At 38.9% G+C, this 24,903-nt stretch overlaps 1 protein-coding gene across 1 annotated transcript in view; it reads left to right on the forward strand.

Annotated features, from left to right (window-relative positions):
* The window catches only part of MLLT3 (MLLT3 super elongation complex subunit), a 120,887-nt gene that overhangs the window by 33,731 nt on the left and 62,253 nt on the right, over positions 1-24,903 (forward strand). Inside the window, exon 3 of the mRNA XM_054287210.1 lies at positions 24,001-24,083. Coding sequence (XP_054143185.1) covers positions 24,001-24,083 — 83 coding nt within the window. The remainder of the gene's footprint in view (positions 1-24,000; positions 24,084-24,903) is intronic.

Raw genomic sequence — 24,903 nt, forward strand, 5'->3', positions numbered from 1 at the left:
TGAGTAAGGTCTCCCAACTTCTCAGCAGAAGAGAGATGGTGTTTCAATATGCTGAGGGACCCTCTGCTTGCTTACCATTCCAAGAACTATTGGTCGCTCATGTTCCTCATTGTAGAAGCAGCTGGTCATGAATCATTAGTAGAAAATATCTTGTCATAAAAGGAGGGAGGAGGATCTGTGTTATGGTATAAAAAGCAAGGAGAGAAGCAACAGCCCAGTTAAGATGAAATATTAAATCTCTGGGAGGGTTGATTGTTTCCCAGAACCTCTGCTCAGTAGGGTAAGCTGTCTTTTTTTTTTTTTTCCTAAATTTCAAGTTTTACATAGTCACATTTGTGATTTGGGAACAACCATTGAAATTTGCCTTTTAGTCAGAATTGAGAATCAGATGGAAGTGTATAATCACCCTTTGCTATATGCTGTAGATGAAGCAATGTTTGCATAGAGACATGAAAACAGTTTCTATTTTTTTTAATATTCAAGACTAAAGTAGAAGGCACAGTGTAGAAGGCACAGTGTTCCTGGTTTACCCTTTTGTCTTGAACTGAGAGGTGTTGTTATATTTTGCCAGAAAATCTGTGTCATTAGAACATTTTGTTTGTGTGTGAGAATTTGGTAAGTAGTTAAAATTGTAAACATAGCCAGTTCTAAAGTAGATGAGTTTCACCTTATTCTTTAGTTAACTTCTGATTTATGCTTAGTAACTTTAAGTAGAATATGTCTCATGATGCTGTGAACTAGAGTGTATTATGAACTCCCTTCAAAAGTCTTGTCAATGAGGAGAATTTGGGAATAAGGTGTCATGCCAGAGAGATGTAGAAACAATAGAGCTTTAAATAAATTCAAATTGCAAAAGTATCGGTGAGACCAGTTCAATCACTATCACCAATTACTGTGATGCTCCTCTGGGTGCATGCAATCGTACAGTTTTCTGCTGAGACTGCCTGCCAGATACCTGCCCTTCCCTTGAGGGTGTGTAGTTCTCCTAGCACTTGACCCACTGATTACAGTGGTGGGGTGGGAGGAGTGGAGTATGTGCATGTGCTGTCTTGTCCATTGTGTCAACAACCACCAGGAGACTCTGTTAAACTCTTGTAGTGCCACTATTTGATTCTGTTTTACAGCAGCTGTGAGAAATTACTAATTCTGAGACTGTACAATTATATTTAGCAGCTTCTTGTAGTTGTAAATGAGCCAGAAGAAGCATTAAGTCAGCCATATGCATATTCTTTTGATATAAAATAGCTTATACAACAAATAGTGAAATATTAACTAGAAGAAAAATAGAAAATGTCACACGGATGCAAGACTGGCAGATTAACATCTCTTCCACTCACCTGTGCACTGCCATTTGTATACATGAGCAAATCAAAGTGCCATTATTATAGGTATTTCCGTTTCTGATCTTTTTTGTGTTTGCTTTAGAGGAACAAAGAAATTTATTTGACCTGTGCTAGTTGTACACTTGGCAGGGGATAAGTTCCTGCATTGTTTCTTTTAATTTATTGTGTGTGGAAGATGAGATGCTCTTCTTCGTTTACAGACCTTGTGGAGAGAAATTGTTGTGTCAGACAAATTACTTTTGACTAAACACAAAACTGCTTAAATTGACTGCCAGTGTTTTGTAGAAAGGTAAGATGTAATCTACATTCTGTAAGATGTAATCACTCATTCACATGGAGGTGAATGAGTGAAAAATATTCTGGGCTTGTGACAGATATATGATAAATGATTTTCAAATTTTTCTACCAGTTTCTGATTTTGATAGTTCTAGTCAGCTAGGTGACATGGAGTAAAATCATAACTGAATTAGCTTGGACTTCATGTCACTGGAAACTAAATGTTGAAATTTCATGGCAGCTTTTTCTTTTCACATAAGCTCATTGAATCGGCACCCATACCTTCCTATGTTTTTGTAGCATTACTTGGACTTCACAGAGACATTTTGGGGCTTCCATGGGCTGTCACTGTGCAAATAATATGATTCAATATCAATCTGACCTAACTTCTTGCCATCCGTGTATCCTCTCCAGAGTGACCTTCAATTTGGTAGCTGATTACCATCAGTATCAATGAGTACCTGGTGGTTTCTTACTGTTTTGGTTGCACTGTTCTGTCTTGGAAAGCATTTATTTCAGAGCTATATTACAGTGTCCAGTGTCCAAATCTGTGGGTAAAGGTTCAGAGAATCAGCTCATGATCTTAGGGAAAAGTGTTCAAGATTTGAGCAGATGTAATGAGTGAACATCTCCCATATATGTGCATTCTATTGCACCTAGAGAATACCAGCTGTGATTTTAATATACTCATAGGGGCAAGGCTGATAGGTGGTGAGGTAGAGAGGTGAGAAAAAGGAATGTTCTCCATCAGCATTAGTCATCATGTGGGGACTATGACTTAAGTAATGTTTTGCATTTTTGTTAACCTGTGAGAGGATGTGCAAGGTGCAAATGATGGCCCTGAGAGGCTACCTTCTGCAGTCTTCCCTAGAAAAGGAAAATGTGTTTCTTTTGATGCATCTAAGGATAGTTGTTACTAGCACCTTTGTAAAAGAGGCAAGGACTACGTTGCATGGCAAGCATGCCTTTTAAAGGTGGAAGAAAAATTTGAAACCCATGGCTCCGTGCTTTTGGGTGGGCGAAACCAAGTCAGTGAATTTTTTTCTTTCCATTGCTTTTAGATGTAAAGTTTAAACTAGCACAATCATGCAACTTTAGCAGTGGGGAACGAAGACACATGGACCTCCTTGCTTGCTCTGAAGAAGATTGTTTACTGTAACAACCCAAACCCTTTTATGTTCTAAACTTAACCCAAACAAGCATGCATTGGCTACCTGCCACTGCAGTGTCTCTGCTGCTGCTGCTATGTCCTTTTCCCGTCAGCTCTCTGACCATGTGGTGTCCATGTGCCTCCCCAAACAATCACTGCTTCCAAACAATCACGCACGAGGCAAGCACACGGCAGCCACACAACCTGCTCTGGCACACAACCTGCTTTGTAGCTGGCTGTTAGCCGAACCTTTCCCAGAGTGCTTTCTGTTGAACAAGAACGAGCAGGATTTCTTGTCTCCCAGCTGAAACACTATCCGACTTTGTGTCCACCTAGCACTCTGGCAATATGCTATTCCTGGCCTTTAAGATGTATGGCAGAGAGAACTTAGACTCCACAGACGTGAGGATGCAGACACTTTCTTTTTCTCTGCAGGCATTAGCCCATGCAGGCATGACTGCAAAAAATTAGGAAGCATTAAAAACCACATTTGTACATCAATTTTATTTTGAGGCTGGAAATGAGCTACTGCAAGTTGTGGATATTTATGAAAGTAAATGAGGGAAAGAAGAATCAGGGATACTTTAACAGGTTCGTGTTTGACAAGTGAGCCAGCAGTGAATTCACAGTGATAATATTCATGGTGCATGAGAATTAGCCAAACCAAAGAACTGGAATTACGTAAGTGCATCTGTAGGATGGAAAGTGAGGAGAAAACTGCTTCCTTTTTTTACTGAGCTTTACTGCAGGCTGGACCTGAGGGGACCTTGGCCTTACTGTTTTGTACTGTAGCTTGTGTAATCCCTCTAGCAATGCTGATGTCTTAATTGAAAACCAGATAATTTCTCAAAGCATGTTATGATTTCCTAAATGATGAATGTTGCAGTAATCCTAGCTGATAGGATAGTGACTGTTCCTTTCCCAAAGGAGATGATTTTCAGTTTGTGGGTGTTTTTTGCTTGTAGTATCACAGCTCAATAGTCCTATTTTAAGCACTTTGTAATGTGGACTATTACAAGCAATTATCCTGACCCGCTTACTGTCTTTCACGTTGGCTTGAAAACATGGATATTGATGGCCAAATGTAAAACTTCTCACTAGTCTGATTTGCCCTTGTGATGAATCATTCTCTTGTTCACATGCATTAACCTCCTTAAAGTATAAAACACTGGCAATAATACTTATGCAAATTGCACTGAATAACTTTGAAGAAAAAGAAAAGGGCTTCTTGAATGTGATTTCATAAAATAAAGGAATTAATATAAAGCTATTAATCAAAATAACTTTCATTTGTCATATTAGTTATCTTCTTGTACATCCTGATTAAAATTTGCTTCCCATGTTTTTCCACTGACATGTCTTCACCACCTGTTAGTAAGAGCCAATGTGAAGTGGAGTCAGTATGACTTTATCCTGTGCAAATACAATTCACCCCAACAAGAAGAACTATGAAAAATACAGTTTCTCCCTTGAAAATCTTGATCTCCCATTAATGGCAGCTAAGAATTGCAGTTTCTTTGGTTTTAGTGAAGTTGAAACAATTGCAGTAACCTTCTGCTTCTGTAGTGAGCTGAATCCCAGTTTTTTAATGGAAGGTTTCAATGGAAAGGATGCAACTGAAATGTAGTCACCGTTGCTTAGGATTCTGGTTTCCCTTTCAAGAATTTTATCAGGAGCTGGAAAGTTTCTTTACTTTTAGGAAATTATATTTAACCATATAAGAATATTTGAGCAAATAGTTTTCTAGAAAAGCAGTGTACTAGTGTAAGACTTGTAAAGAAGTCCTACTTAGAAACTAAATTGTCTCTAGTTGATCCAGTGTTCAAATGAACCAGGAAATCTATTAGTAATCTCTAGTGCTGTCACACTCTAGAGAAAGGTAAGTGGTCCCTATGAAATAACCTGTGTAAAAGCATACCAGTGTGTATAATGTACCTAGCTCTCTGAGGATGACCTCATTTTATTGATGCTAATTGTCTGGTAGTAACTTCAGGTCTTGAGCTGCACTTCACTCACATGCTGTATTTGCAGTGGTCCACCTCTTGAAGTCAATGCTTCATTGTCTTTCATTTATTGTTTTAGAAACAAGGCAAACTGTTGTTATTCTGAGAACCAGTACTCTAAACATATTGTTATTATTTTTAAAGGACTCCCTCTTAGATGCTTTGATTATTTTTTGAAAGCAACCCCACTGTTAAAACGGTTTGTTGTCTTTTAGTTGATAGTCCTAAACTGTGCTTTGTCATTTATGCTTAACAGTACTAAGACTGACAAAATGTACACTTGCAGTTGTGTGATATATCCCCAAGTGTTAGCTCAGAATTTGAAACACTCCATTGAAAGGAGTGGTAGAAATTGTCAGGTAATTGCTGCCTAGAGGGCATGTTATTTTCAGAGCAGGTTAGGGGCAGAAAGATCTGTTTGGTTTTGTTGATTTATTTTGTGCCTTTTGTTAGTGTTGAGTAAGAGGACAGGTTCAGGTTCAACTTTGTCAAGTTTAGCAAAATGGAAAGTTTTTATGGATAAAGCCATGTGTTGTTAGTCAGCAGTCACCAGTGTCTGTCTGTTCATTATTCTGCCACTGATTTTGTAGATGACATAAAACACGGTGTTTCCCATCCCCTTGCCCCTACCCAAATCTTCTAAAAGTTCTTACCAGTATCACTAGTTTCCTTGGTCAAACACTTATATGTAAACTAAGTTAGTACTCAATTTGTCTTAAAGTGATTGAAAATTCTTCAGTGTCTACAGTATTGCAGAGTTAAGATACTGTGTTAAAGAAAATGAAAAACACTGAAAATATTAAAAAGTTTGATGAAGCACCATATTTTTATTGGGGGAGAAAGTAGTTCCATGGAGTTTCCCTGATGAAGGTTCTTAATCTCTTTTGAGTAATAACTTGGCATTTCAAGTTTCTCTTAGCTTGATTTGGAATGCTAGTCGTGTTACTGATGACAAAACTGAATGATAAACTCTTAAAAAATCAGAGGTACTTGTAATTGCTGTGGCCTAAGTTCAAGTTCCAGGGGGTTAAATGTATTCTCAATACTTAATTTACTCCAACAGCTGACTTAACCATGGAAAAATGTATAGGTGCCAAGGAGACTCTCACAAGTTGAATAAGCTACTAGCCTCTGGGAATTTCATCCTGATACAGATGGTACATATTAGGGGCTCTTGAGGGAAAACTGTGTTTTATAGAATGTGAGGGGAAAATAAGCCAGTGTAATTCACAAGATGATCAGAATACAAATGCTTTGTTGAAGGAATTTTTACTGTAAGCAAAGAGCAGACAGGCAGGCAGTCAAATTCAGTGAGAACAGAATAATTAAAACTTATGTTATACTATAAGCAATGCATAAGTGAATCTTAACCAGCATGGCTGGCAATAAGAAACCTGTAATCTATACTGCTTTTGTTAAGGAACCAGGGCTTTTTTTATCACTTTTACATATCCCTCTGAAAGCAACAAGAGTCTTGTGGATGTTAACTTTTTCCATATTTTATGAAAATTACTACCTTGCGGAAACGAGGACAGACCCAAGATAGTGCCACCAGGGTAGGAGAGGCAGCACAGGGGTTGATACTGGTGTTTTCCACTGTCCCTCTTCCTGGCCCATCAACCCGTCAGCCTAGATACTCATCAACACTTGCTAAGCCCTCAGAAATGGGGGAGGTTTATCCTTCCCCTGCAAACTAAAAAACACCCTGTAGAGAAGCCTTGGGAGCAAGTGAAGATGCCCAAGGCACACAGGCCACACCCCATACAAAATCTGGATGAAGTAAGGGCTGTTCTGAGAACTGATTTTCTGTCTTAGTCAAACCTGCCAACTTTTTGTGAGGCGTTTAAGTTTTAATGGTATGTGTTCTTTTTTCTGTTGTTGCCATTTTGTAGCCACTGTCTGACAAGGTGATGAGGGAAACAGTATTACAGGTCAGTTACCTTGTGTGAAACTTTCAACACTAAGACTGTAGCTTTTTAATTTTTCTGTAACTTCTGAAAAATCATGCTGCTTTTTTCTAATGTTGCATTTTCTCAGCATGGGCCCTGGCAGATTTAGGAAAGGATGAACAGATTGCTTTCCCTCTAGTCATTTTACTGACCCCCTCTGAGGCAGAAGAGTAAATGTTGAATCCCATTTTTCTGAATTTCTGCTCTTGTGATGATAAGCAGGAATGGGAAACAAAAGCGCACACAGTTTGTTGATCTTCCTTTGCTTTCTGATGAAGCCTGGTAATGTTTGCTAGGACTAAGAGGATAAATGAACTCTTTCTATTGAGAATATCAGCTTGAACATGTCACATGTTCAAAATATGTCGATATTAACAACATTTAGTGGGAAGTGAACAAAGCAAAAACTTCAAATAGTAAGAATGATCACAGTCAAAGAATGAGAGTTCGGAGGTAGAAAGAATTGCTGATAACTCCATATCCTCATGTTTCTTCTGAGTGAATAACTAATTAGAAGCATTTTATTCAAAGTTAATTTGGTAACTGATTCCCAGTCATAACCCTTAATCTGGATTACTTCCCAATTGCTTGTGTATCAAACAATAACCAGCTCCACCATTTAAAAAAATTTATATTCTCATTTAAAAGTGTGGGGGAAAAAGATCCTTCTTTGTGCCTGCTGGAAGCAGACAATAGGAAATGAATGAGCTGTCCTAGTCAGAGCATTAAAGTAAATAAATCCAAAAGATTTGTTTAGAAATACTTAATAAGCAACTCTTGTCTCCTTTACTTGCTAAAAGAAATTGTTTCCAGGGGAGGAAGTGGGATATTAGAGAAGCTTTCATGCTATGCTCGCAAAGAACACTGTTTCTAGTCACTACCTTTGTTCTGGGACAGGCAATCAGCATGAAGCTATTCCTTACCCCTTAAACTCCTAGCCCCAAGCTGAGGGACTAAGAATGTTGAAAACAATATGTAGTTATAAGACAGTTACTTCAGGCATTTTGGGGGAACTTGGCAAGAACATATGAGAGACAAACAGAGTCTTTTTAAATCTCCAGTTGAGGATGTTAATGCGGATTTAGTTTCCTTAGAGGAGTTGGATGGATTAACTTGCAGTCCAGGCATCACATTGCCTATACAATTTTGTGTGCTTTCAAAGGCTAAAATATATAGGCAGCTGCCAAATGTTCAGTGTAAGAATATGATTGTCTGAGCACCTAGGACAGACATAGCTGTATTTTTTTTCAGGGTTGTTAATTCAGGAAACAGCAGTAGCAGATGTATGGATTCTTGTACGTACCTATCCACTTTTCTGAGTGGATAGTTGTTTGGGGGGTGACAAAAGAGCAGAAATAAACCAAAGAAAGTACTCAATGCAAGTCAATATACTAATGTAATGCCAGTTTTTTTTAATTTTTTAGTTCCATGGAACTTATTTAATTAATGGTGTTGAAGCCCTACTCCAAAGTCTCTGCCAAATGCCTAGGTCACTGGCAGATGAACCTTGGCGTTTACCCTGTAAATTCTCTACAGAATTTACAGTAGTCAGGGTAAAAACGTGAAAATTGTATGATTCAATAGTTATGATGTTTACATTAAAATGGAGATTGATGACCTTAACTTAGTAAACATTTATTGTAGAAAATACATAGACTTAAGCTTGAACACTTTCACAAGCTGTGCCTTGTAGGTTCACAGGAAATTCCGTGTGTGTTAGCTTCCAGCATGATAACTGAGGCTAGGTAACAAGAATCTGCTTATGGTAGCCCCATTTAAGACACTGAAAAAATGTAACTCTATCGCAGCCAGAACCAGTACAGAAGTGCTATACACCTCTTGCCTAGAGGATTTAAAGTTGTCCTATGAAGGACAATACTTGTTTACTGCCGCTATATGCTCAAATCTTTGAGTCTCTTCTGTCATGTCATAAGTCTAAAGTGCAGTGTGTTTAGTGCCACAGACCTCTGCTTTTGCAGCATTGCTGCTGTGAAGCATCTTATTTTAAGATGGGACTGAAATTAGATGCTGAAGCTGGTAACATGCCATTTTCAGAAAGTGACAAAATTCCAGTGGCATTTTCTTTACCATATTGTAGCACTTTCGTATGTTCCCTCTAGCTACTGTATTTGTATGAGCTTTACTGTTGTCTCTTAAAGTAATTACAAGTTTGAAACACTCAGGTGCTCTGTGTTCATGTACAGATATGACAGCAAATAGAGATTAAGTGGATTAGGTGGTTTAAAGGTTGGGCAGTTCCAAGAAAATATTTACGAGCACATATTGTTCAGTGTCCTCTTTGGGTAACTGATGTCTTCCGAAGTCATAATTTGTCCTTATTAGAGAGTAGTGCTGTGAGAATCTTTTGATGAGAGTTCAGACTAAAAATTGAGGTGAATGATTCTCATCTGTTTGTGAAAGGTTATGCCTGGGGCTGTCTTAAACAGTTTATTTTTCTATGTCTGTTGAGGCTGTGACAATGGCATTTGTAATTACTAACGCGATTATGCACCCTATTTATGTTACTTGAGTGAAGTGTGTCACAGATTTAATTTAGCTCTCCTCAGTGGTGTTGCAATTTATGCTTTTTAATACTTCCTTCGAGGTTGCTCAGTTTTTCGGATTTTTATGCTCTAATATTTTAAAGGATGAGGGTAAGTTAACATCTCCTGAGTATTACAGCAACTTTGTTACCCAGAGTAATTTTGTTACACCACAAAAGGGCAGATACATATTTAACTGAAATAGCCAGTCATCCAGTTTACTGAGATAACCTACTTACGAACATAAAGAAGACTAAGTGTTGAGTGACTGTTACCTAAAATGGAATTACAATTTAAATTTAAATGCAGGTCTTTAAAAATTCTTTTTATATGGTCTCTCTACATTGTTTACCATTTGTTACTATCTTATTAAATGCAAAAATTTATGTTAAATTAGCTGGTTGTCTTCATTATGCTCATGTGGAACATATCATAATTCTCTTTTATCAAGGGTTTTTTCTCAGTAGGATGCATGTCTTACATTCAGTCATTTTAAATAGCACTCATATTGAAAAATACCTTGTTAAGAATGATGGAAGTCAAAACAGTCTGCCTGTTCAATAAATAAAATTAAGATTGCTGGTGTGAGTGTTGTGTATTCACTCTGTTCCACAAAGATTTTTTTCCTGCAATATATTATGTTTATGTGCTACTTCTCCAGTATACCCTGATCTTTTGCATGCGTCTGAAGTTGTCAAGTAGGAGCTGGTTATACTGTCTTCACCACGCATTCAACTTTTAGCCTTGTTTAAAATGGACTTTACTGTGGATTTTTTATTACTGGGCAGTTCTCTCCTGTTGTGTACCAACTGCTTGTGAAGTGGCCATTCCTACTATTGCTTACTCTTGTTCTCAGTGCCTTAAGTACTTCAGCTTGCTCTGTCTGTGGGAAAGCTTAAGAAAGTCTGTTTGTGATTGCTTGTGAAGGAAAAATTGTGAAGGAAGAATGGCTCAATGTTAATTTCAGTCTGTCTTTATTTTTGGTCTTAACTAAAGCAAAGTGTAAGGAAAAGATGCTGTTGATCTGTCCTTTCCCCAAAATCTACCCTCAAGCAGATGGTGGTTTGATCCTTTGTGCTGTCCTCGGAGGCATGTAAACAACAGAGGAAAATGGAAAATGTTCCATTGCTGCTACTATGTGGACCATTATACAGCTTAATTGTTTTTTGTCATGCTTTCTTTTGTGTACGTAAGTAAATATTCTTCATAAAGTAACTTCGGGACATTTTGAAAGAGAGTGGTGAAATATTCTAAAAATAGTTTCATTTAGTATGTATGTTTTCAATACCTGTCCTTTGATTACTTCTCTTAGCTTAATCCTACTTTTACTTATATTAGCAAGGTTTGGCTTAGAGGACTCTTAAAGCAAATAATTATTAAATAGCAGAGATCTACATATCTCTCATCTCAAGACCTGCAGCAAGCCTGTTTAGGCATTTCTAGGTGTGACTGATTTATTCCATCTCCTGTAGCATTTCCTGTAATATCAGTCTGTCTAAAATGGCATGGCAAACAGCCATGGAAGCATTTTTAGTTTCTGAAGCACATGGCTGAAGTTCTGCTGCTGACAGTAGTCAGTTCCTGAAGATGGATATGAAAGTTGTGCTGGAACAAAAGCCATTTCACTCTGCTCCACTCAAGGTTCTCTGCACCTTTCAGATGTGGGCCTCAGACTGGTGTGTTACTGGCTTCACTTCAGGTTTTAGTACTGAAGTGCACCAGAGTCTACAGTCTCAAATTTACTTTTTTCTTTGTAGTATGTTGGATTCTGCTTGTGGGAAGGTTCTTCAGTGCTCACTCAGCATGAGGCTGTGCATGGGCATTTTTCTGGCATTTTCTTAAGTAATCTTATTACTTAAGAAAAGGTTATTATTTTTGTTGCGGTGTTCAGTTTCTCAGATAGCAAGCTATTCAGAGATAGCCCTTACTGGTGGCAGGGAAGCGCATGGGGAACACAAGTACATCTAGGTGGTGTGGAGCAAGGAGGTGATCCTGAGTGTTGTTTTCAGGCTGAGTGGGGGGCTGCTGATTGCTGCTGCTGCAGGGGGGAGATGTGTGATGGCCACATCACAAAACATCACAAAAGGAGTTCAGCCTCACTTGCTGTGAGGTCTGCTTTAGAGGACCAGTATTAGGGTGCATGTAGGTTTATATAAGATAGAGAGTGCTCCCTTAAATGTATGGGTAGGGGAGAGCAGCACCTGCAAGGAGGAACCCTTTCTGGTGCCTGTACACCCCAACCCAGAGCTTGCAGCTTGAGGTGCTACTTGTCCAGCTTCTGCACCAAATGAGACTTTACTGCTGTCTATTAAATCTTCCTCTTCCACTTGCTTTGAGTAAGGACATGTGTTTTTTAGCCACAAGTTGTACTTTCTTTACCCTTTACTAACTGCACTTATGGGTTGCTGTCCTTGGGTCTAGGTGTTTGCTGTCGAAGACAGATGCTCCAAAAATGTGACAGACTTGTGACTGATGTCTGTTGAGTTTTGTGCTTACCTTTCTGAAATTAAATTACTAGGATCATCATGAATTTAAAAACTAACATTGCCTGTGTTTGATATATCATGGTATTTTTAAAACACTTGGCTGGTGGAAGGCCTTAGGCTTCTGGAAGCATACAGAAAAATGAAGCCTGCTTCAGAGTTTTGCTCCGATTAGGGAAAGAAAGATGCATAGCTTTTCTTTTCGTTCCTTAACTGAACAATAAATTGCGTGCACACTGTGCTTAGGGGTGTTCTTTTCTCAAATCTGTGAATATCAGCCTGGGAAGAAAATCTAAAATGTTTGTATTCACACAGTTTCCTAGGGCAACTGCTAGTGCAAAAAAAAACCAAAAAAGAATCACTATCTTAGGTGACAATGTAAGATGTAACCAAAAAGTATGTATTCTATCACCATTTCTGTAAAATGTTAAAACCTGGTGGGGCGGCGTTGTCTCGTCCATGGCTCATCCATGATAACTCCCTTCAGGGGCTATCTCTGCTAATGGGCCATCAAGGTCTCGTGAGATGCTGTGCCCAGGGGGAGGAACCAAGCATTCCTACCTGGATATCGTCTGAGGTTTGGAACACCACAAACAGCCACTGGATTCCACTGAATTCCCAGAGGACAGGAGCTCCATAGCCACCACTGGACCTTCAGAGGAAGATCAGACCCTTCTACAGGACCAGTGGTTTAACCACATTGATCACTTCAACAGGATTGCAGCCACCATTTAATCAGACTGCTGCCAACACCCTGACCAACAGGGTGTCAGGTTGCATCCTGACTCTGTCAGGTTAAGAGAGTGGTTTTTGCATTTATTTTATGTTTTCCTATACAATTGCAGTTCTAACTTGGAATCTCTCACTGTTTTGCTTTCCAGCTTCTACAACTGATGCCTTGGAGTGGGTACCTAAAACAGAAGCTAGACAAGATTAAGAGAATAAAAGCGGGTATTTATTAAAGGCCTTCAACAGGTACACCTTGGACAGTCAGAAGCCTCCGAGAGGGGCTACACCCAAGATAGATAATCGTCACAAGTTTTCATGCAGTTATAAGTTTGGGCCATTTACATATCAGGTTTAATCCTCCAATTACAGCTTCAGGTAATGAAGTAATGTACCCCTGCTTTGCTGGGGGTAAAACAAAAACAAATAAAAAAACCAGTTACCCAAAAAACCAAAAGAAACCATCAAATAAAAAATAAGAAAGATAAGGAACCTCCAGAATTAAATATGCCAATTTTAAAAACCTTTCTTGTGCAGTTAACTATTGTCAATCAGCCCATCTACTATGGGAAATAATACTTTGGATAAATTTTCTCCCACCAAGAAAATCTGCTTTTAAATAAAAAAGTTAAGACTTCTTTGGAAGCACATGGTATGCTAGTATAAAATGCTGATTCATTTTGACTAATTCAATGTCCACTAGACAATATCTACTCTAATTCCTGAAAGCATAATAAATTAATGTTAAATGGAGGATGTATTTTAGGTTGAAATTGTTATACGTGCATAGTTTTGCAGGTTTGAGTTACTTTTCTTCACTCAAGGTGAATCATTACATTCCTCTTATCAAAATTGAAGAAAAGTGTAGTTTTCTGTTCCTCTGCAGTCTTTTTTGTGTTTAAGCTTACTTGTTTCCTGTATGTCTGACTGGTGGTATGCACTCCAATTTTTATTCAAGATGTTTACACTGAACTATTTCTACTCTGTTTTTCAAGCTCTTATTTAATCAATACAATGCATGGAGAAAATATGTTCCAGAGGCATACCAAAGCAAGATAAATACATTGTGTAGAACAAAAAGTTTAATGTTTGCATTGAATTATTCTTCACAAAGTCAAAACTTAGCTTTTCCAGGGTTTGTAGAAGAATTTTTGGTGTGATAATGTTAGCAGTTTGCCTATGTAGATGTCATTAGGAAGCTTTTTTTCTTTTTTTCAATATCTGCATAACTAAAATAGTTACGACCCTCAAAAGTGTTCCTTAAGAATTATAATGAAAGCTATTTCCTTATTACTGAATACTTGCAACTCCACAGTGAAATTGGAGAGATGTCATGGACTGGAAAATTGGAAACTGCACCGTGCTGCTTCCCTCAGAAACAAGTACAGCTAGGGATTACAAAATAAATTGTTTATTCTGTAGCATATAAATGGGTAAAACTTTGCTTAATATTTCCATCAGTAGCTTTTCAATTAATGTTGTGGCATTTAAAAAAAAACAAACACCAATTTGTAAATGCAATTTTGTCCACTTTTTTTTCTATTCGTTTCAAAAGAGCAGACTTGAAGTATTGCATGATGTATGGCTCTTATGTGTAAGAAAACACTTAGCTACAGTTTTTGCCTAAGAAAGCTATGATCTCTTAAAATTCAGGTTGGTCACTTTAATGTTTTACAGATTTCCATCAGATTATTACTGCAAATGCAATTTAATTAATATAGCCATTTTAAAGGTAAATATTTAAATATTTTAAAAAGCAATTTGTTCACTTCATGCTGGAATTGGCCAACAGTAAAACCAATTATTCAGGGTTAGACCATGTGCCACTTTGAAGATTTTCTGCCTTTATGGTCCAATCTGTATTTCTTTTCCTTCCATTTCTATTTTATGTACGAAGGAGAGTTTGTCAGCTGTGTAGAATGTAGCACTCAGAGCTTGTGAAGAAATGTGTCAGTTGCTAGCTTTTTTTGTGAATTAATATATTGTACCTTTCAGTGTGTGTATATATATATATATATATATATATATATATATATATATATATTTATCTTTCATTGTATCTGAAATGCTTGTACGTCAGCTCATGCAGTGTGAGAAGCAAACAGGACGAACTGCAAGCCTTGGTTAGCTCCCAGCCAGCAGTGTGTGCCCGGGCAGCCAGGAGGGCAAACCCCATCCCGGGGGGCAGCAGACACAGCATCACCAGCTGGGATTGGGATCATCCTGCTGGATTCGGCCCTGGTGCCCTCACCCTGAGTCCTGTGTGCAGGGCTGGGCCCCACACTCTGAGAAGGGTGGGAAGGTCCCTGAATGTGTCCAGAGGAGGGGAAAGAACGCTGGTGAAAGGGCTGGAAGGAATATCCTGTGAGGAGCATCTGAGCACTGGGTTTGTCTGGCTTGGAGGAGAGGAGGCTGAGGGGTGACCTTACTGCCCTGAACAGCTGCCTGAGGAGGGGATGTGGAGAGGGAGGTGCTGATCTCTTCTACCTGGGACCCAGTGATGGGATTTGTGTGCTTGGTTCAAAGCTGTGCCCGGGCAGGTTGAAACCGGACGTTCGGAAGCATTTGTTTTTAATATCAGGGCACTCATATGCTGGAGCAGGCTTCCTAGAAAGGTGGTCAATGCCCCAAGCTGTCAGTGTTTAAGAAATATTTGGACAATGTCTTTAACAACGTACTTGAACTATGTCTTGAAGTCAACACTGAAGAGTGTCATCACTGTTCAGGCAATGGGACTAGATGATTATTGTAGGTCCCTTCCAAATGAAATAGTTTATTCTATTCTGCCTCTCTTAATGAGAAGAATAGAACTATAGGCATGCTACAGTGGTCAGAACTAGCTTTGCAATTTTAACTATTTCTGGTTGAAGAAATTTGTAGTTTTATATGCCAGTTCTTTGTCCTCACATGGTTGTTTTCTCCCCTCAAAATTCCTATCAGCTTAATAGTATAATTGTTGTGATAAATTGTGTTCATGCCAGTGTATACAACCTTTGCATCACCTGTATGCAAACACAGCGCTTAAACTCAGTTTATGCCTGAAGCATACATTTACATCATATTAATTATAAACATGTTTGCACACAAACTACAAGTCTCTCCCTTTCAGGGTATATTTGATTGCAGAGCTTTGTATTGTTCTGTTACACAAGTAATGCTAGGTGGCAGGCGGAAAAACCAGGCAGATTAATGTAAACACGCTGTTTGCCATAAATAATTACTCTAGCCTTAGCAATACCCTTTAATAGTTTAACCTCATAACATATTAATACATCTGAGGTGTTTTGCTGAAGTTAACAGACTTTTTTGTATTTTTCGACTAACGGTATGAATGTGTTTGAAAGAGACATTTTTTGTTTCATGTTCTTAGTCCCATTCTCCAATCGCTAAAATAATTTTGGGAGGTAGATTATAGCGTTCATGATCTTATGTATACCTACTCTGAACAGCTTCAGGAAGGTAATGAGGTAGATAATACAGGGAAATTTTTTTTTTCAGTACATTACATCTGAAGGACACAGAACTATCTGAAATTTAGTAAAACAAATTGAAGGGTTCTGCACTTGTGGAGGAATAACTGCACAGGCCGGGAGCTGATCTGCTGGGAAGCAGCTCTGAGGAGAAAGACCTGGCACCCTTGGTGGACAGCAAGCTGTCCATGAGCCAGCAGTGTGTCCTGGTGGCCAGGAAGGGCAATGGTGTCCTGGGGTGCATTGGGAAGAGCAGTGCCAGCAGGTCAGGGAGGTGATCCTGCCCCTCTACTCAGCCCTGGTGAGGCACAGCTGGAGCGCTGTGTCCAGTTCTGGCTCCTCAGAACCAGAGAGACACAGAGCTGCTGGAGCTGGTCCAGAGAGGTTGTGGAGTCTCTCTCACTGGAAATGCTCAAGAACTGGACACGGTCCTCTGCCTTGTGTTTTAGGCTGTCCCAGCCTGAGAAGGGAGGTTGAACCAGACATTCACTTGTGGTCCCTTCCAGCCTTACTTGTTACTCATTCTGCAGTGAGTCAAGTGAAATAATCATGAAGGATGGAGGTGTGATGGAAAAAAAAAGTTTTGGCTTGCTTGTAAAACTTCTTTTACCCCAAAATTTTGACACAGTTATGGCACCACTGCTATACAGACTAACTTTGTTGGCTTTGAAATGCTTATTCCCAGTTGGATCCTTGCATAGCATAGTACAATTAAAATAGAGAATGAGATTTATGTCATATATTTATATATGATTTGTGTTAAGTATCTGTGTGGAGGTTAAGAAGAAATATTCTCTGTGCAAAGTCTTTAATGGGAAGAAGTAGTATATAATTAATAACCAAGAAAGAAATTACTTCAAATCTTGCAATTGTGGGACGTGTTTTTCTGCGTGAAATAGAAAATCCCGTGGGCTGTAGATTCTATACAAATATGAGAATGTACTAGTGGACAATTACTGGAAATTTTTATTACTGTTAAAATGCTAATGATATCTACAGAGCAAATTTGCATTAATTGTCTAAGTTTTTAATGTTATACCTAATGTGTTTTCCATCAAAGATAATAGTTTGGTTTATTATCTTATTATTCAGGCAGCCTTAGCTGCAGTTCAGTTGTTCAAGGGTTTTCCTTTTGCTTTAGTGTCATGCTCCTCTAAGAAAAGCTTCTAGACCAGGTGCCTTCTGCAAGTCCCCTACTCCACTGATGCCTGAGACATATGTAAATGTTTTAACAGTAATTCTTGAAAAATTGTAAAAACTGTACTGAAAAAATAAAATTGTCTTGAAAATATAACATCTAGACATAAAGCAGGAAATGTACAAATAACTCAGTTTAAAAGTACTCATTTTTATTCTTTTCTGATCTCTTCTGCATTCCTGTCTTGTTCAGAGGAAACATGAGGGAGCAGACAGAAAGGATGGCAGGCATAAACTGTGTGTGATCCTAGACATTTCCAGTAACTTCTGAATGTCTCAGTAAGGACTTTTGCTTGTGTGTGCAGTGCAGAATACAGCTGACGACTTTATGTCCTTTGGTCAAGAGGAGGGGCTTCTGCACCATCTGATGTGTAATGAACTTCAAAACTTTGCAGCTGCCTGAGATCTTTCTAATATTAGGAAAATGGTGGTTCTGCTGGAAGTCCTGGAGGGGTAATGTTGTGGTTTATCCCAGCTGGCATCTAAGCACCACACAACAGCCTATTCATTTCCCTGCAGTGGGATGAGACAATTAAAAAGATAAAAGTGAGAAACTTGTGGGTTGAGATTAAGACAGTTTAATAGGTAAAGCAAAAGCAGTGCATGCAAGCAGAGCAAAACAAGGAATTTATTCACTACTTCCTTCATGGGCAGGCAAGCATTCAGCCATCCTCAGGAAAGCACAGCTCCATCACATGTAACAGTGGCTTGCAAATGAGTGGTTTTGGTTACTTAAAAAAATCCCTGTCTAAGGTATTAGCAAAAGCAGGTTTAATATAAATTTGTGACTAGCAAAGTTCAATGGCAAGGTTCACTCTTTTACTTATTATGTGGATGAAATACACAAAGTCAAATGACAATCAGCTTAGAATGAGTCACACAGAGACCAGAGATGGAAAAGAGTAAGCATGTAAAACAGTGAGACCTGTCCGCTGAGTCACCAGGTTCTGAGACAAGCCCCTCACTTTCTACATTCCTGATGGACCCGAGGTGTGACTGAGTCCAAACTCAGCCACAGATTTGGAGACTTCCCTGCCTTCCTTCCTTGTGTATTAGATTGCTCTCAGTCAATGAAGAAGCTCCTTTATGGTCTAGTATGTACAGAAAGTATCATTCCAAAATTTAGTTAGGGTTCACCTTATTTGAGGGGTTTTAAGCTGTATCTTGCTATCCTATCCAGCTGGTAGAAGTGGTGGGGATCTGGTCACTCTCTATGTGAGGAAAGCAATGTAATATATCTGTAAATGCAGTGCTGAGAGCCCAACCTTAGAACTTTTAGTGCCTTTGGTGTTTTTTCTTTGGGTTTTATCTTTCTCATGAAGTACATGCCAGCAAAAGGTGTGAAGCAAATGGACTATCCTTATTCCTAGTCTTGGATGTACCATTTAAACCACACTCATCTTAGTAATTTTTTCCAGTTTCTGTTTGAACCTGCCTAGAATTTTTTTTTTTTATATTAATGGCTGAGGTGTGCCTGAAGATAGAAGATAACAGAGCCACTCTCTTCTAGGCTGTTTTGGTATTTTTTTTTTAAGAATCCATATACTGGATTCCAGTTGGCAAGGTGAGCTGCAGAATAGCAGAGTTGAAGAGTTTTAAAAAATCACAGCTGAATATTTAAAGCTGAATTATTGTTGTAGGAGGGATTTGGTACCACAATCTGCCTTCCTCTGGAAATGAATGCCACCCCTTGGTTTTGAGACTTTTAAGGAACATGGTGTTGAATAGATGGAATAGTGGGTCAGAGTGTGACCAGTATGAGCAAATACCTATGAAATACTCATACAAAAGTCCTTGTTAAATCAGTTATCTTTAAGAAGGCATCACTTCTTACAAGCACCCACTTGGAGTATCCTGCAGGTTGCCTAAATTATGTGTGAATTCTTGCAGACTTTATTCTGCATCATCCTGATGTTGTATTGAAATCTGCTTGAAGGGACCTTCTGCCTTTACTTGTTCATTCTGACTGTATTTTTAATAAAGAAAAAATCTATTCATAATGATGTCTTCAACAGTGTTAAACTGGCAAGTGAATTGCATGTTAAAGCTTTTAAGAAAGATAGCTTTAACTAGAATTTTGTTATTATTATGTTGAAAGGCTTCAATGTAGTCACTGTTAGTAAAATGTGGCGTTGTGGCTTGATTGCACCTGTTCCTTCAGTGTCAGTTCATGTCTGATGCAACACATGGGAATGCATTTGGGAAAGAAAAAGTAGCGCATCACTTGTGGAATAAAGAAATAAATCATGTGAGATAAAGGATTTAAGCAATTTATGTGAGCTGTAGAGAAAGTGTATTCTGATGGAACAAGGGACAGGTAATCATCAATGCTTTTCTGACTTTCTGTGATCTTGGGTGACTCATTCTGCAGGCATTATCAAAATAATTCAGTTATAGAATGTACTGGATGAGAACTGAGCACTCTCGTTTCTTTCTTACATACAGAAGGAGCGTCACAGATTAATGCAATATCCTGATTTGCAAAGGTCCCTTTCTGCAGCAGTCCTCTCCAGTGCCTCATTCCCCAGTCTCTCTGCATATCCACGGTTGCCTCATCCCAGTTGCAGAATCTGGCACTTGTCTTTGTTAAACTTCATACAGCTGGTGATTGCCCAGCCCTCTGATTTGTCAAGGTCTCTCTGCAGGGCCTCTTGATAGTATGGTTAGGCAATGTAATGTAAACAGATCATTACTGAGAAGAAATCCTTATTAATAAAACTAGTAGTAGTAGTGATAATGTTGCTGTTACTGATGCCCACTGATACCTTGCAGTTGCTGGAAGGCAGTTTTTGTTTGAGGAGCATTTCCATAACTTCTCATCATCTATGAATTACTGGAACCTGTTTGTAAAAGAAGGCAGCTCAAAATGAACGCATCAGCATAACTAGTATGTTTCTGACTATTCCTGTTCATGAAGTGTTTGTAATGCAGCTGGCCTTACAGCTGAGTGCCTGAGTAGTCCTCTCTCACAGTATACTGTAGATGAGCTCCTGAAGTGTGTATAGTACTAGAATTCATCCCCTGTGCAATTGTACGTGTGCACATGTGTATGGTTTTTCAGCGTTAAGGCAAACCATCATTCCACCTTCTTCCTATCCTAGGACCTGGCTTTTACACCTTCCTCTATTCCCTCTATCTTTTTACAACTTGACTAGTCATTTGGTTTCACCTGTGTTCAAGCTCCTGTGTAGCATTTCACAATAGATTTAGTCATAGTTAGAGACCTGTTTGATCTAATTTCCATTCTGTGGCCTTAAACATACCAAGTGTTACTGGGATGTTCACCCCACAGTACAATAAAACATGGTGAACATAAGGGACAGACTTCAGCATTATGATTATGTTGCATGAGCTCCTATTTTTATTTCAAAATTGCACCTATAATAGTTTTAATTGATCTATCTGTTTAGCAAATGTATTTGCAAATACATTAGGACTAAACTTTTTGTTTGTGGGAGACGAGATTATCATGACAAACGTACAATAACAGGTCAGTACCATGAACTCACAGAATATTCTAAGTTGGAAAGGACCCACAAGGATCATTGATAAGTGGCCTGTACAGGGATTGAATGCACGATGTTGGTGTTATTCCCACCACGCTCTGATTAGCTGAGCTAAGCTCCTTATTTTGCCTTACACAGGCAACAAACCCCCCACATTTTATTCTGTGGCCAGTGCATCTAAAGAAATATGTATAATTTTGCTTATGTTTTTTACTTATCTTCTCCTGGAACTACAACACTTGCGACAGGAAACACTTATAATTGTTCTGTTATTCTGTATGCTGTTGCCTGCTTCTTCCTGCATCTCACCCATGTTCCCTGGAATTACCTTATCAGACACCAGTTTTTAGCTGAGTCTCTGGGAACCTTCAGGGCTTTAATTGTTGTAGAGACTGTCTTGAGTTTGGACAACCTAGACAAAAGATACAGCAGAGAGGGAGAAAATTTGGTTCATACAAGCTTTTTCCTTAGGAAAAATAAATCTGACCATAATAATTAAGTCTTAGTGGTAAATGGTGTTCAAGACACTTGGTCTGGTACTTGAAATGGATTTTTAGGTGCCACTTTAAAGGAAAGGAGCAGTCAGAGGTAAAATGCCTCTGTCCCTCTGGATCAGGAGGAAGATTTTTGTAATAAGGTAGTGTTTTCTGCTTACATACCTCATCTAGCACAGTCACTTTTTTCCTAGCAAGTTTTGGGGAATCTGTTCCTTTTTCAAAATCACTTGATCCTAGTTTCTGTTGTTGGTTGAGTTTGTTGGTCTACATTTGCCATTTCCATTTGTTTCTCTTTACCTTTTTCACTACAATTTTGGGATTTTTTCCCCTTCTTCTCCTCTCCTGAGCGATTTTATTTTTTTTGTTTTTCTTACTTCCTTTTCTGCGGTTTACTGAACTCTTGCAACTTCTCTTTTCTCTGGTCAGCATACCTTGTTAGGATGATTTCCTGTTGGCTTGGCTAAACCACATGTCACTGCAGCCCTGGGTACTCCTTCTGACAGTTCAATAAGACAAAAATGGCTTAGCCCAGGGAATGCTGTTTCAGAGTGCACAGAAATGCCATTTCTGTCAGTATGTTCTGTCAGTGGTGGCTCCCACAAAAAATGCAGGAAAAATGTAATAGCTGCAGTCTGCACGTACACAATAGCACTGAGCTTTGCTCAGTCACTTGTGTTTCTCTTCAGGAAGATTTCATTCACAAGACTAGAATTTTCCTTGTGTTAAAAGCCCATCTTTCAGTTTGGGAAGATAACCAAGGTACTTTCCAGGCGATTGTTCTGCAGCCCATTATCCAGACTTTGTCAAAACTGGGAGCTGTTTCAGAGTCTTTGAAGGGCCAGGAGACTTTGATAAGGTACTATTCAGCAAGGCAAACAGCTGTATAAATCTGCAGGAAGAGCTTAATGAGGGAGGCAATGAAAAATATTTATGCTAATGAGGTTTTCTGCACCAGTTAAATGCTCAGGAAGAAGTTGAGGTGATGTTTGTGACATCACAAATATCTAGCCTGAAATCACTGTTTCTAAAGCCTCTGCATTTCTATCTGATTTGTGTAATCTTTCTCCATTTTTGTATAAGTGGATTTCAATCTTCTGTGTGTGACCATTCAAAAAATATTTTGAAGGTTTTCTCCTCAAGTTGAGGAGGAGAAGGAATGCTCCTTTATTGTTGACTGAGAAATTGCCAGTACATATTACTGTAACTTCTGTGCTTAACTAGGACTATAATATTTATATTTTTCAAATGCTGCCAAGTCATCTTAGAAGATGTGCCAATATTAAGGGAAATACTACTTCTGGGAGGTTCTTCCAGTTTCCAGCTGAAGACCTTGGTCTGAAACAATCTCTTAGGTTTGACCAATCATCATAATGCTTTTTCTTCAAAACCTTTCAAATCCCACTTTACGAACTATAGCTCCTCTCTTTTGTTGGTTTTTTTTTTTTTTTTCCTGCCAGGAGAAACAGATTAACTTCTGTATCTTCAAGAGAACTGTGTTGCAGAACCATGTGAACAGAGATTGTTCTTGCTGTTCTCCCCTCTTCCCTTTTTTGTTAACTTCATGTGGTGAATGAGGTAGTGATAACCAACTGGAGTTGGTGAGCAAGGACTTATGATCCCCCTAACCCTTGAGGGGTTTGGTGCTAGCAAACAAGGAGAATGGCAAGGTAGTAGTAGAAAATTCCACTATGTTTGTTTGCTTGGGGATTAGCCAAGCTTGCATGTCCTCAGAAAGCTGCAGTACTAATTGTACTATTGGGAACATAAGAGTGTTTATGTTCCTGGGTGTGTCTGATGGGTCTTGTCATGTTTTCAGGGTGATAAAGGATTTTAAGTGCCTATCTGTGGTGCTTTGCTAAAAAGAATAATTTTGGTAATCAGGCTCTGTACAGTTAATTGTAATACATTCTTTTTGTAAACTACCAGGCAATTCTGGAAGGAGTATATGTCTGAGCAAGTTGTGATTCATCTGACAGTTTGAATTTTTTTTCCAGTCAGCTAGGTTCACAGAGCTAGAGGAGATGCTTTTGATGAAGTCAGCCTTTTGTGTTATAAAATTGCATCATTCTACCAGCCTACAATGGAGAAACCTTCAGTGAGATGGTAGTGCCATAGACATGATTTTTCATACATAGCATGTCACACATGCAGTATTTGGAAGCATCTGATTTGAACTCAGTTATATGCATAGTTTCTCAAGCTTAGCCTCCCTTTGTGCTAATATATTGCATAGACTTGAGTTCTGAGACTCAAGATGATGACACTGCCATGCAGTCAAACAGGAGAAGGCAGAGATGGCTTCTGTTTCAAGTTTTGTAACAATCTACTTTTTGTCACTGACTGGAGTTGACAGCTAGTGCCACTTTCTTCAGAGATCGGCTATTCAGTACCATGGGGATTCAAAGTAGCTAAAATCCAAAAGAATTATAGCTAAAATTAAAAGGATTAAACTGAGAAACTGGAGAAAAAGATTGTATTATGGCTAATAAGACACACAGTATTGTTATAGACGTCTGAATCCTTTAAGGAAAATCTGGATATTATTTAAACATAATACCATAGTTAACCTTCCTCATGTTCTTCACTGTATGATGAAGTGCTGTCTTATGTCCCCCCTTTCCCAATAATAAAGTTTTCAAATTTGAGATAGATTTCCTATCCATAAAGTGGAGGTTTTATGCAGGTGAGAAAAATTTTCCTGCAAAATTCAGGTTGAGTTGTGCACAGATCCATCCTATTGCATGTGTGCAGTTTTTTAACGGTGCTATGTAGAACTATTGTCACAGATTTACTCATGTAGTTTGCTTATGAATTTCAGATTTTTTTTTGTTAAATACTGTTTTTTTCTCTGTTTCAGTGTGCAAGGACCCACCCTACAAAGTTGAAGAATCTGGATATGCTGGTTTCATTTTACCAATTGAGGTTTACTTCAAAAACAAGGTATGGAATCTCATGTTTTTCATAAGAAAAAAATCATGTTGAAGTGAGGGGATTTTTTAAGTTTTGAATTTCAGTTTGTAAACTTGGTTAAGAATTATATTTAAAGCTATCTTTATCAATGCTGTTCCTCAACCCAGTATTACTGTAACACGTAAAATTGCATAATTGTATTTCACAGAGTCATAGAATGGGTCAGGTTGGAAGGACCACACGGGGTCATCTGGTTCAACATCTCTGCTCAAACAGGGTCTTCCCAGAGGAGATGGCACAAGACTGTGTCCAGACAGTTCTTGAATATCCCTAATGAGGGAGACTCTACGACCTCTCTGGGCAATCTGTTCCACTGCTTGATCACTGCATGTTAAAGAATCTCTTCCTCATGTTCAGCTGGAACTTCCTGTGCATCAGTTTGTGCCTATTGACTCTTGTACTATTGCTTGACGTGACCAAACAGAGCCTGGATCCATCATCTGACACCCTCCCTTTGGATACTTGTTAACAGTGAGGTCCCTCACAGTCATCTCTTCTCAAGGCTGAGCAGACCCAATTCTCTCTCTTTCCATCTGAAAGAGGTTCCCTCATCATTTTTGTCACCCTGTGCTGGACCTTCTCCATGTGTCTTTTGTCCTGAGGAGCCAGAACTGGACACAGCGCTCCAGTTGTGCCTCACCAGGGCTGAGTAGAGGGGCAGGATCACCTCCCTGACCTGCTGGCACTGCTCTCCCCAATGCACCCCAGGACACCATTGCCCTTCCTGGCCACCAGGACACACTGCTGGCTCATGGACAGCTTGCTGTCCACCAGGAACCCCAGGCCCTTC

Source organism: Melozone crissalis, unplaced genomic scaffold, assembly GCF_028551555.1.
Source record: "Melozone crissalis strain CALT ecotype California unplaced genomic scaffold, PUWL_Pcris_2 ptg000005l_1, whole genome shotgun sequence".
NCBI classification, from domain to species: Eukaryota; Metazoa; Chordata; class Aves; order Passeriformes; family Passerellidae; genus Melozone; species Melozone crissalis.